Source organism: Arachis ipaensis, chromosome B6, assembly GCF_059453495.1.
Source record: "Arachis ipaensis isolate K30076 ecotype BB chromosome B6, ASM5945349v1, whole genome shotgun sequence".
In the NCBI taxonomy this organism is placed as follows: domain Eukaryota; kingdom Viridiplantae; phylum Streptophyta; class Magnoliopsida; order Fabales; family Fabaceae; genus Arachis; species Arachis ipaensis.
This window is the reverse complement of record NC_142441.1, coordinates 124,109,794-124,123,424: the sequence shown is the minus strand read 5'-3', so window position 1 is coordinate 124,123,424 and position 13,631 is coordinate 124,109,794. Positions and strand designations below refer to the sequence as shown.

The following is a 13,631-nucleotide window of genomic DNA, read 5'->3' as shown; positions in this document are numbered from 1 at the left end:
ATATTATTATAATAGAGATTTAAATTTAAACATTATATCTGTATTAGATAAAATTATAATATTTTAAATATTTATAAAATATAATAAAATATAAATAAATAAAAATATTTATATTTTACTTAATTATAAGGGTATTAATATAATTTTATACCATTATGATTTTTTTCTCACTTTTCTTTTCATCTAAACAAAAGAAAATTTTCTCTTTATTTTCTTTCCATTCATTTTCTCTTCAACCAAACAACACACAAATAATTTTATTTTTCTTTTTATTTTTTTTCTCATTTTTTTCCTCTTATTTTCTTTCCTATATCCAAACAAAGCCTAAAAATTTTTCATCCATTAAGAGAATAAGAGGCACCATGATTTACCACTTCAACTAATTATTTGGATGCAATGAAATATTTCTTTCTGTCGCATGGCGGCAAGTATGAGTTTTTTTTTTTTTGGTCAAATTATACCCTAAAACATACACATTCCTTTCCCTCTCTTCCATAAATTTCGGATTTAGATTCTAAATTTTGAATTTTACTTAAAAAAAAAAAAAGTGATCTTTTATCATTTATTTTATAAATAAAACCAAAAAAAATATAAAAAAAAACTATTCAATAATAAAAAATTACACTTTACTTTTTAAAATTAAAATTCAAAATTTAGAGATTCATAAATTTCATATATCAACATTTTAGTCATAAGGCAAACATAGTTGCCACTGGACCAGGAAAAAGTCTAGCCCAACCAACATTTTCGCTATGAATTGGGCTGTACCTTCCTATGGGCTTCCCAACCCATATTGGGAACGGCGCATATATTTTCTGATTGAAGGACAGAGTAGTTTATGTTAAAAAAAAAAAAAAAAGAGAGAGCAGAGTAGTCTTGTCTACCCTAGGACCGTCTTACTTTAAGCATTGGTGCACTCTGCAAACACGACACATCACAACGCAAAAGAGTAACCATTAATCATCCCTGTATACTTGAAGAGGATTCATCTGAAACTATTTTCTTCTCTTCCTCTGAGCTCATCCTTCAACAATGGCGACCGTGATGCAGAAAATAAAGGATATCGAAGATGAGGTACCCTATGCTTTGTCTCTAATGCTTCCTTCCTTCCTTCCATTGTATTCTCAACGGAACTTGGTTGCACGCCTCGATTCGTAAACATTTTTGGACTACAAACTAATCCATAAGTTGTTTTCCTCTGCAGTAGTAGGGTTACTAGCGTTTGATTACGAATTACGAAATTTTAAAGCCATATCCTAGGATCCAGTTTTAAGGTGTTATTAATACAAATGATTTATACTTAATATGATTTCTTAAGAAGCTCTATGCATTTCTGGAGTTGGAATAGAAGCTGTGCTTAATTGTGATTAATGTTCCTTAATCGGAATTATTCTCGCCAGAAACTCCTAAATTCTATTTTCATTGGAGTTCATATTTCAGTACATATTGCAACTTCGTCTGATTAGTGATTACATTCAATAATATTTAAGCATCAAGTAAGATGGGATTGTAATAAATTCCTTGTTACTCAGAATAAGTGAAGTTTTTATGTTTAGGCTAAAACTAAAACAACTAATACTGCAGATACCTCTTAAGTCGTAATTCTGGTTGAATATGTATAGATTGAGTTTGAGAGATTGACAGCTACGATAAGGTTTCATATTATTTCTGTGCATGTGCTTTGTTTCCTTTACTCCCTGCATATGGTAATCAAGAACTGAGGAACTGTATTGATTGTTCAAAGCAGCAGCTGTATTTCCATTGTAGTTATTATTTCAAGTATGATCATTGTCATTTTTATGCTGCAGATGGCAAGAACGCAAAAGAACAAGGCTACTGCTCATCATTTGGGCTTGCTGAAGGTAAACATGTTTCTGCATTGTGTGCTTCATCGTTAGATGGGATATGGGAAAGAACGTGATCAATTTCATCCAAGCACTGGAATGATGGGGTCATGTTAAATGAGTTGGTAGATGGGATATGGGACAGAAAGTGATCAATTTCATCCAAGCACTGGAATGATTGGGTCATGTTGAATGAGTTGGTAGAATTTTGTAGGAGTAATTGCTCTAGAGATTGCATTTGGACGTGCTTCTGGTTCATGACTCATGACTCAAACCCTTTCCCTGAAATTCAATTGGAAGTTGTATTATTAGGCTAAGCTCATTCTGCTCTTGGAATAGGCCTTCTTGTTTCCACTTTCTAGCTGTTGCTGGATACAAGATTCCTACTGATTTACATATTGATTTATTTATAATTTTGGGTGCATGTAGCTCGTACACGTATTCCGATTTGGATAAAACATTAAAATATAAGTTGAGAATATTTGAATTGTTTTTTCATCAGCCTTGGGCTCCTATTGTTAACTTGGATACTTTGTTTGAAAGTTTTCTGATATATGATATTGAAGGCTACATGGGTGTTTTCACTTCTGCTTCGATTTGGAATCAACCACCAATAAGATTATTTTTTATTAGAATTATTTTCCTTGTTATCTTTTACTTTTGTATTTCTGTGATTCTATTCTTGCTGCTAGTTAATTTAATATTGTTAAGCATATGGCCACTCTGGTACTAGGCTAAACTGGCAAAGCTGCGGAGGGAACTCCTTACTCCTTCATCAAAAGGTGCTGGAGGTGCTGGTGAAGGTTTTGATGTTACTAAAAGTGGTGATTCAAGAGTTGGTCTTGTGGGTTTCCCTTCAGTTGGCAAATCTACTCTACTGAATAAATTGACTGGGACATTCTCAGAGGTAGGAATGTATTTCTATGAGTCTTATATACTGCCATCTTCACTATTTAATTTATTCATATCGCAGTGTTTCACTTCTATGAGTTCTACCATGTTTTTGAAATATTGCAAGTGATGTTTCCTTTTCTCTTTCTGAAAAATAAAATAAAATTGAATGGGATAGGTGCATGTCATATCTAGGGTAAGGTTGTTGGCCTATGATATTGAGATCAAGGTTTTTTATCTGGAATCAACCCCTCTGCTTACAGGGTAAGGCTGAGTACATCTACCCTTAGGAGATCTTAATCCGCGGGGACCTTCTGCAGTGGCCCACCATTTATATCTCGAGTTCATTCTATTTTTTTTTAATCATCTGATCTGATTAATTATAAAATGGTATAAATGAGCTGTTACTTATTTTAACTTCTACATTTTGCTATCATTCACGATGTTTGTCAACTATTCTTTGCTTTGGACACTATAATAGTGGTCATTGGCGTCTATTCACGTGTCAACCAGATGCTCCCTTTTTTATTTTAAAAGATAGCGGGCAGCATTACAATTATGAATTATCTAATATGCTTAATAGCTTATGTGAAAGAGTTTCCTGAAGACTTTTACTTGTTTTGGTTTGTGTAGGTTGCTTCCTATGAGTTTACAACCTTAACTTGCATCCCTGGCGTGATAACGTATCGTGGAGCTAAAATTCAGGTGCCACAATATTAGAAAGCTTAATGTTGATGATGTTTTCATCTTTGCTCTTGGTGAAAAATCCCTCATAAGAGGGTTTTCTACTGTTATTGATATCATATGAATGCAACTAGGTTGCGGAGCCATAGTAAATAAAACCATATTTCTTTCTCTTAGGTTTCACTTATAATACTTATCAAGGTCAAGATATTCTGCTTGTGGCTTTAAAACTTGTGTTACTTAAAGCAAAATCTAGTTGCACTTGCACCTCTTGATTAATTAAGATTCCGTATCATGATTGATTTTGTCTGCTTGCAACTTTATCATCCTACATTTTACTATTTTGATAAATTGTGATGTACTTATTTAATTACATGTGACAGTTGCTGGATCTCCCTGGAATTATTGAGGGTGCTAAAGATGGAAAGGGTAGAGGAAGACAGGTAAAATAAAATTGTTCTAATCGCAATTTTAAGTAGATTTTAGTATAATATATGTCAACAAAATTTCAATGTTGATTAGCCAAATCACGTCTTTTGTAAGTAATTAACTATGTAATCAAAGGTCCTTGTGAAACTTGTAAAAAATTTTCCGTTGATCTTCTGCTGAATGCTGTGGTGATATCAATGGAAAACATTTCAGTGTCTAGAGAAACTGTGGTTTTATATTTGGTCATATGGCAGAATTGTTTTTCAAAGGTTCTTGATTCTTAATGGCAGTATTTAGAGAACTGTGTATAATTGTAAGCTATGTTTTTGTCTTTTTCTCCACTGGCAGAAACTGTCTTCAGAACCATACATGATTGTTACATATTTAGGAAGATTGATTCAGATTTCGCAAACTTCATTCCATCAAGTTTCTGCACGAGCATTGAATCTTGTATTTTAAAATATTTAATACTTAGTTGTTGTTCAACTAATATAAGTATATTCATATAGATTTGCAATTAATAACTATGATCCACCATGCAACTTGGCACATTCACACTTCGGGAAGTGGCAAAGACACATTTTTATTTTATATATTGCTTGGCAAATGCAGGTTATCAGTACTGCAAGGACTTGCAATTGTATTTTAATTGTTCTCGATGCCATAAAGCCAATAACTCATAAGCGGCTTATAGAAAAAGAGCTGGAGGGATTTGGTATAAGGTAACCAATTGTATTTGAATTGCTCGTGTCATGTATGCAAGTTTCCACTTGTCTTACCCCCCCTCCCCCTCCCTCTCCCTCTCCCTCTCCCTCTCCCTCTCTTTCTCTCTCTCTCTCTCTCTCTCTCTCTCTCTCTCTCTCTCTCTCAAAATAAATAAATAAAAAATGCGGGAAGAAGCTTCTTTACTTTGTTTCTCTTTGATTAACTTGTTTACTGATTGACTGTAGGTTAAATAAAGAGCCACCAAATCTGACTTTTAGGAAGAAAGATAAAGGTGGAATCAACCTCACTTCAACGGTTACCAACACACATTTGGATCTTGACACTGTGAAGGCTATATGTAGTGAGTACAAAATTCACAATGCAGATATTACTCTCAGATATGATGCTACTGCCGATGACCTTATAGATGTTATCGAGGGAAGTAGAGTATACATGCCTTGCATCTATGTTGTGAACAAGATTGATCAGATCACACTTGAGGAATTAGAGATATTGGATAAGCTACCTCATTACTGCCCAATCAGGTAATTCTTCATTCAGATCATTGGTCTTGTATACTAAATATCTCAAACCTTTTTCCCCTAGGAAGCATTTTATTTTTAATGATCGTTATTTGTTCCATTTCCATAGTTGCCTTAACTTATAGATCATTATTTATAAAAGTTATATGTTTTTCTGACTATTCTTTAGTGCACACCTGGAGTGGAACCTCGATGGTCTTCTGGAGAAAATTTGGGAATATCTCAATTTAACTCGTATTTATACTAAACCTAAAGGGATGAATCCTGACTACGAGGACCCGGTAATATTGTCATCTAAAAGAAGAACAGTTGAGGACTTCTGCAATCGCATTCACAAGGATATGCTTAAACAGTTTAAGTAGTGAGCATCCTTTCCCAATCTTGAAGCTTTATTTATTCATGAAGTCTTGTGACTTTTCCATGTATGCGTTAAAAGCTACTACATGTTCTGAATCATGGTCACCTAAATTTGCATCATAAAACAGAACAATGAACATGCCTCCTCTCCCCATCACCACACTCCCATTCCGATCCCCTTGCCTCCATTTTTTTTTTCTTTTTCTTTTTTCCTCCTCCCTCGCCTGTATCTTTCATTCACCCAATGCTTATATGTTTGCTGAATGATGCAGTGCTCTGGTCTGGGGTTCAAGTGCGAAGCATAAGCCTCAAAGAGTTGGCAAGGTAACCTACTCAATTTACTCCACTTATTTGCTCCCCCCGCAAAAGTTGTATTTCTACTTTTGTTCTTCCTTATTAGTAAATGTTAATACTAAGTGTAATACGCTGTTACATACCAGGAGCATGAACTTGAAGATGAAGACGTGGTTCAGATTATCAAGAAGGTATAAGAAGTTATAAGTGTTGTTGCAAGATCTTCAAGATGATATCTTATAGAAACATAACAGGGGCATGAGTTGGAACTGAGACTTACAAGCAGTGATTGAAGATCTCTTCGTGATTTCCCCGTGGTTAAATCACACTCAAATTACTTTACTTTTTCAGTTGGGAGTTGAGTATTTTCAGTCCGGAGATGTAATTAAAAAACTCTAGTTTGTGATGTCTCTTTTTAACTATGCCGATACAAATGGTGGATATTTGGGGCTGCTCTTGTAACATGTTAATTGTTTAGATAGATGATTCAGGTGGATATGTTGGTATGTTTTTTGCTGGACATTCTGAACAAGATACAGACAAACTTTATCCATGTCAAATAGTACGACTGATATTGATATAGCTTTTGGAAAGAAAACTGAGAAAGTTTATGAGGCCAGCATTTTTGTTAAAATTTGGTCAGTATTTAACCATCTAAAGAAAAATAATTAATCTTATACTATTAAATCTCATCTCACACTATTAAAAATATTGATGATGGCTAATTGATGGTTAAACATTACAAATTCTGCTAGTCTTTAGCACTCCTCAAGAAAATTAGTACTTTAGCTCGTAATAATATTAACGGATTATAACTTTTTAAAAAATTACGTCAATTTAGTCTGGCTTTGGGATTTTTTTTTTAAATAAATAAAATAAATATTTTATTTACCGAAATAGATAATTTGTAGCATTTTTATCAAAATGTATTTTTTATCTTATTTCGTTTAATACTGCAGTGTAAATGAGATACGAAAATAATTATAATGTGTATAGTGTAAATGAGATATTTAAAATAACATGTAATTCTTTGTATTCGTTACCGAACATTTTACTATTTCTTCTCTACTTTTTTCTTTCGAAAACAAACCAAAATGTTTAGTAGCAGTAGATATTTGGTTGTGTATCCCAACTATCATATAAGAAACAGTCATAATGAGGTGATATTTGAGTGTAAGAAATTTATTCTGTTACGTATTCGGTGAGCTGAAGAGTCTATATTGAGTAATCTCGTTGGTAGTGGAAGAAGAAATCAGAAGGGTGGGGTATAGGATGCTAGTATCGATAAAAAACAGAGCTTTTCGGTTTTGTCTGTTTTGTCTCCATGATGACGAGCATGTGCACCTAATATTTAACATGGCGGAAGAAGTGATTGAACTTTCTGGTAATGTCGGCGGCGGTGAATTTGAGTAGTCGGACTTTGTGCAGGATGACCCACCTTTCACACCTCCACAAATACATGTGGCTAATCCAGTGGAAGACATGGACGTTGATGGTGAGGACTTATACAATGAGTATGTTGCAGATAGTAACGAGAGCGGTTCTTCTAAAGATGATGACGAGGAGGAGTTTGTAGTAAAATCCAGAGACTCCAGTCGAGCTATCATGTCGGTATCTTCTGCTGCACCGCACTCAATTTCGGCCTTGTCATCTGTCCCAGTCACTATCATACATTAGATCTGGACACAATACAAGAGAAAAATTTATTTTTTAAATTAATTTAAATTATAAATCAACTAATTTAAAAAATAATTACATGCATCTACATTGTAAATTCATTTAAATAAAAATATTTACTTAAGTAATGAAAAATTAAATTATTAAACTGTCTGTTTAATTTAATTTAAATAAAAATATCTAAATAAAAAAATTCGTAACCAAATTATTAAACGTGTATATAAATTTAATGTAAATAAAATTAATTAGTTAAATAATTAATAACAATATTCATTTCCCATCTCATTCATAAGTTAGATTATATAAAAACATTTACTTAAATAACTAACAACAAATACATCATTAACTTAATAATTTAATTTAAGTCTTAACAAATTTAAATTAAAAAATCAATTACTTAAATGTTGACTACATAGAAACATTCACATCTTACATAATTAAGTTTACGAAAAATTTTTAATAACTGATAAACTACTATTTTGTGGTTTATCTTGTGCTAAATAGAGTGGATTTTATCAATCTTTTATACTTATTCATATGAAATGCATGGTTTTATATTTTTCTTCCTAAATTGATGCCATGATTGACAACATGCTTCTTTGGCCTTAAATTCACTATTTTTAATCCTCTCTTATTCCCATTCGATGCCGTGATATGTGTGTTAAGTGTTTTCAGAGATTACAGGGCAGGAATGGCTTAGAGGATGGAAAAGAAGCATGCAAAAAAGGAAGGAACACAAGGAATTAAAGATTTGTTAGGCGAGCAGCGACGCGCACGCGTGAAGCACGCGCACGCGTGACTAAGAGAATGCACATCGACGCGTACGCGTGGGTTACGCGTACGCGTGACAGGCCGTCACGTGCTACATATCAGAATTCGCCGAGGGCAATTTCTGGGCCCCTTTTTGACCCAGATTCAGGCCCGAAAGTCCAGAATAGATGCAGGGGTGTAGCTGAGACTTAGACACACTTTCATTCTCACTTAGTTTTAGTTTTAGTTTTGAATTCTAGAGAGAAAACATTACCTCTTCTAGGGTTCTAGCATTTTTCATAGTTTTCGCTTTTGGATTGGATTTAGAGAGAGCTGCTACTACCTTCACTTGAAATTGTCACCATTTAGTTTGCTTTTCTATTACCTTACTCTTTTATTTTTCATTAGTTGTTCCAATTCATGTTCGGATTTTCTTAATTTTGAATTTATTAATGCAATGAACCATTTTTATATTTAATCCTATTAGTCAGTTTAATTTTCTTCAAGTCATTTCTCAATACAAATTTTAGTTTTATTAATTTAGTTTTAATTACCATGTCTCTTTTCTATTCCCTTTATATGTTTGTGAAAATGGCATTCATGTTAATAGAGTAGAGCTTTTAACTTGGTTTTGGAGTTAATTAATTGGAATCCCTTGAGTTGGAAAACTCAAGTAATTTGAACTTTGAAATTGTTATCTAACTCCATTTTCACTAACTCTAGTCCTTTCTCAGGGAGGGGCTAGGACTTCTGAATCAGAGTTAATGTACCCAATTAACCTTCTTTTGCAACTGCAAGAGGATAACTAATTGGAAGCAACAACTTTTACTATGTTACTTGGAAATTCCAACAAGGATAGAAACTCTAATTAATTTTCTCCTAGCCAAGGTCTTTAATTTCAATTACATAACACTTCCAGTTATTATTTCTTGCTTTAATTTTCAGTTATTTATTTTTCTAATTTCAACATTAAAAATTTTTCAGAAAAATTCCTGATCAATAATTCGCACCTTGTTTCAACTCGTTGGGAAACAACCTGGGAATTCTACTCCCAGTATTTTATCCTGAATTGTGACATCCTTTTTAAATTGATAAGTGGAATTTTCGCTGGTTAAGAACTGTACTCGCGACGCTATTTTTATTATAAATTCTTAATCGGCAATTTTCTGCCCGTCAATTTTTGGCGCCATCGCCGGGGAGTTGCAACAGTGTGCTAAATTATTGATTGGTGTAAATAATATTATTTTATTTACATAATTGCATTTTTCTTTTTATATTTTATTACCATGAGCTATATGTTTCTTTCATTGAATGACATGATCATTACCGGATCCGAGCTTAGCCGCATTTGATCCTGAGATCGAAAGAACTATCTCACGTATTAGGCGAGCTCGGCGTCGGTTATTCTCCGAGGGTGGTGAAGGGGTTTTACCCAATTCACCAGCCTTGTCTGAGGATGGGTCTAACGAGTCATTCGAGGAAGAAACTAATTTCTCTTTGGTTAATTTTATTGACGCATCTTCTGTTGATTTGAGTGCAGGTACTATGGCAGAGCCTAGGAAAATCACGCTGAAGGAAGCGAGAGCTCCAGATTTTACACTGCAACCATATCAAGCGCGTCATCCGAACTTGGGTGCAGACTTCGAATTAAAGACTGCTCTGATCAATCTACTGCCCAAGTTCTATGGCTTACCTGCTCAAGAGCCTATCAAGCACCTCAGAGATTTTCAGACAGCTTGCTTAACTACTAGATGGCATGGTGCTGATGAGACTACCGTCTGGCTATACGCCTTCCCATTTTCTCTTGAGGGAAAGGCAAAGGAGTGGTTCTACACTCAACCAGAAGTTGTAGTTACTAATTGGGATTTGCTCAGAAGGGAATTCCTGGACAAGTTCTTTCCAGTAGAGGTTACAGATAGATTGAGGAAAGAGATTTCCTATATCATTCAAGGTGAATCAAAGACCCTCTACGAGTATTAGGAGCACTTCAGGAATCTCCTAGACTCATGTCCCCACCACAAGATTGAACAGTTGGTGTTGATAAGCTATTTCAGCCAAGACATGAAGCCTGGAGACAAGAGCTTATTAAATGCTGCGAGTAATGGCTTTCTGACGAAGTACAAGACGGCGACAGAAGCGTGGCAACTGATCACCGATCTAGTTGAGTCTACGCGAAATGCAGATCAAAGGAATCATCACCCCAGGGCTATGGCAGAAGCTTCCTCTAGTGGTGAGACCGCTGCCCTCACCAAGACTTTGGGAGAGATGACCAGTATACTAAAGCAGCTCCAGCTGAATCAACAACAACCTCCGCCTCCGCCACAGCAGCAGTGTCAACAAATAGTCCCTCAGAGAGTGTGTGGAATATGCGCTTGCTATTCTCACTACACTGATGAATGTCCTCAACTCCAACAAGAAGACAACACCTTGGCGGTTACCCATAACTTCTATGACCGTCCGAATCAAGGGTACTCCCAACAAGGCGGTAATTTTAACCAAGGTGGTCACTACAATCAAGGTTGGAGAGATAATTCCAACCAAGGATGGCGGGATAATTACAACCAAGGAGGCAGAGACAATGGTGGAAATCAAAGGTGGAATAACAATAACTATCAGCAGAACCGGAATCAACAGAATCCTCCATACAGAGCACCTCACTAAAGACAAGCCCAAGCACCTCAATTCAACCACAAGCCCCTCAAATCACCTACCCTTCCCCTTCCTCTAACCAAGATGAAACACTCCGTTCCATCCTTCAAGGACAAAAAGAGCTTTAGAATTTACTTACCTCTAGCCTTACCGGCCTTACCTCTACTCTACAAGCTCTTATATCCCGAATGGAACCACCATCTACCCCCAACAACCAACCTTCAAGTTCTAGTGCTCTTCCCTCTCAACCTTTACCCAACCCCAAGGGTCGAATCAACGCCATCACTTTGAGGTCCGGAACTACACTACAAGAAAGGAGTCCAGAGGAGCCGAGCTCAAAAGAAGATGTTCAAGTTGAAGATGCTGTTGAGGTAGAAGAGGTAGAGAAAGAAAATAAGGTACAAGATATGGTTGAAGACAAAGCTGCTCAACCAAGGAATGGAGTGCCTAAGAAAGATAGTGCTGTGCAAGACGCCACCCCCATCCCTTTCCCACACCTTGCTAGGAGGACTAAGAAGCAAGTTGAGTCATGCGTGAGCATCTTTCCTATCTTTTCCTAGTAAATTTACATCTAATTTGTTGATTTTAATAAAGAATTAATTATCTTTTAGCCAATATGGATGCTACTTTGAGTCTTTTGCAACTTTGTTTGTTTTAGGTAGCATTCGGCTGGATTTGATGGAGTTTCTACAGCACAAGAACCAAAGGAGATGGCAGCGAGGAGCGACACGTACGCGTGACTGACGCGTGCGCGTGATTTGGAGCTTTCCATGGCGATGCATGCGTGTGACTGACGCGTACGCGTGATTTGAAGATTTGCTCAGCGACGCGTATGCGTGATTGACGCGTGCGCGTGACACGCGAAGAAGAACATCGACGCGTACACGTGACTGACGCGTACGTGTGACATGCGCCACGTGCAGGAAATGCAGAAAAACACTGGGGGCAATTTCTGGGCTGTTTTGACTCAGTTTTCTGCCCAGAAGACACAGATTAGAAGCTGCAGAATGGACAAAACGAGTGGTCTCCACCCATCAACTGAAGACTTGTTAATTAATTCTAATTTAAATTCAAATATTATTTTTAGGAAAAGATATTATTTTAGTTTTAGAAGATAGATTTTAAATTAATTAGGATTTGATATAAAAGGGGATTCCAACAGGGGGGTTCCAGAACAACATTATTCCCATTTACAATTTACAATCCTTATTTTCACTCTGAACCATGAGCAACTAAACATCCACTGTTAAGGTTAGGAGCTCTGTCTATTGTATGGATTGATTTTATTGTTTTTTTATTTTAATTCATGTCTTGGTTTATATTTAAGAATTGTTTTCGTTCTTTATCTTATGAATTTGGGTAGAACGGAAGTATGACCCTCTTTCTATTTGAGTTCTTGTATAACTTGAAAAAGCTCTTTACTTGAACAACAGCTTGAAAACATATTCTCCTAAATTTTAATTATCTGGATTTAATGGGATACGTGACATATAATCCTTTTATATTTGGGTAATTAGAGTTTTTGTGGCATATAAACTGGAATTTGATCATCACCCCCTAATTGGAATTAATTGACCAAGGAATTGGCTGTTGATGAATTTTAGAGGAGACTAGAAAGGTCTAAGGAATTAGGGTCTAGTCACATATAGTTTGCCATAAATTAAATCCAACATGATTAAAATAGTTAATAAGAAGTCAATCCGGAAAATAGATAACTCTGAAACCTTAACTGCCTTCTCCATATTTTATTTCCAACTCATTTACTTTACTATTTTAATTTCTGTACGATTGTTTAATGCTCTTTGAATATTCAAACACTCTTTTCTGTTTGTCTAACTAAGCCAATAAATCAATCATTGTTGCTTGATCCATCAATCCTCATGGGATCGACCCTCACTCACCTGAGGTATTACTTGGTACGACCCGGTGCACTTGCTGGTTAGTTTGTGGGTTAATAATTTCCGCACCATTGAGCTGAACCCCAAAATGGTAGAAATCTTCAAAAAGGTTGAGGTAACTATTTTCCTTTTTGATGCTATTCAACAAGTACCTAAATATGCTAAGTTTCTAAAAGATCTGTGCATGCATAAGGATAAAATTAATGATTTAGAAACTATTCCCGTAGGTAGCTCTATTTCTGCTTTAATGGGTTCTATACCGGAAAAATGTGGGGATCCGAGTCCATGCATGGTTACTTGCATTATAGGGGGTGTACAATTTATTGACTGCATGTGTGATTTAGGTGCATGTGTTAGTATTATGTCATTATCTGTATATGATGCCTTGAGGCTCCCACCCTTGAAAAGGTCGGCAACACGTTTTGTTTTGGCAGATAAAAGCATAATCTCAGTGGTTGGCATCGCGGAGGACGTCCTGGTGAGCATCAAGGGGCTGACATTTCCTATTGATTTCTATATTCTAGAGATTCCCCCTAGTGACTCCGGAAGACCTTCGTCCATCTTGCTCGGAAGGCAATTTCTGAAGACTTCGAGGTTCAAGCTAGATGCCTTCTCAGGAACCTATTCCTTCGAGATAGATGGCAGAGCATTGAGCTTCAACCTTGATGAAGCCATGAAGCACCCACTGGAAGATCACTCCATCTTCCAGTGCGACATTATTGATGAGATTGTAGCTGAAGTTCACCAAGAGACAGTGGAAGAAGAAACCACGGAGAAAGGTGTAAGTGTGGGAAGCCCACTGAGTGTATTGAAGACGCCTTGCCACCTGCAGTGGTTCCAGATGATCAAGTGCCCAACCATGAGCTAAAAATGGATTTGAAGCCTCTTCCACCCCACCTCAAGTACGCTTA

General features: G+C 36.0%; 1 protein-coding gene across 1 annotated transcript; it reads left to right on the top strand.

Annotated features, from left to right (window-relative positions):
* The first annotated feature begins 838 nt into the window (after positions 1-838).
* Positions 839-6,344, top strand: LOC107604825 (developmentally-regulated G protein 3). The gene is made up of 10 exons (XM_016306524.3): positions 839-1,074; positions 1,809-1,862; positions 2,578-2,751; positions 3,369-3,440; positions 3,803-3,862; positions 4,461-4,570; positions 4,799-5,098; positions 5,265-5,456; positions 5,725-5,776; positions 5,893-6,344. The coding sequence occupies exons 1-10, from the start codon at positions 1,033-1,035 to the stop codon at positions 5,941-5,943; spliced, it is 1,107 nt and encodes a 368-aa protein (XP_016162010.1). The 5' UTR covers positions 839-1,032; the 3' UTR covers positions 5,944-6,344.
* The last annotated feature ends 7,287 nt before the right edge of the window (positions 6,345-13,631 follow it).

Excerpts from the sequence above, each read along its gene's own strand:
- LOC107604825 (XM_016306524.3), top strand. The coding sequence starts at position 1,033 with ATGGCGACCGTGATGCAGAAAATAAAGGATATCGAAGATGAG. Across the intron at positions 1,863-2,577 it reads ATCATTTGGGCTTGCTGAAG|GCTAAACTGGCAAAGCTGCG; the intron begins GTAAACATGTTT and ends CTCTGGTACTAG. Across the intron at positions 3,863-4,460 it reads GAAAGGGTAGAGGAAGACAG|GTTATCAGTACTGCAAGGAC; the intron begins GTAAAATAAAAT and ends TGGCAAATGCAG.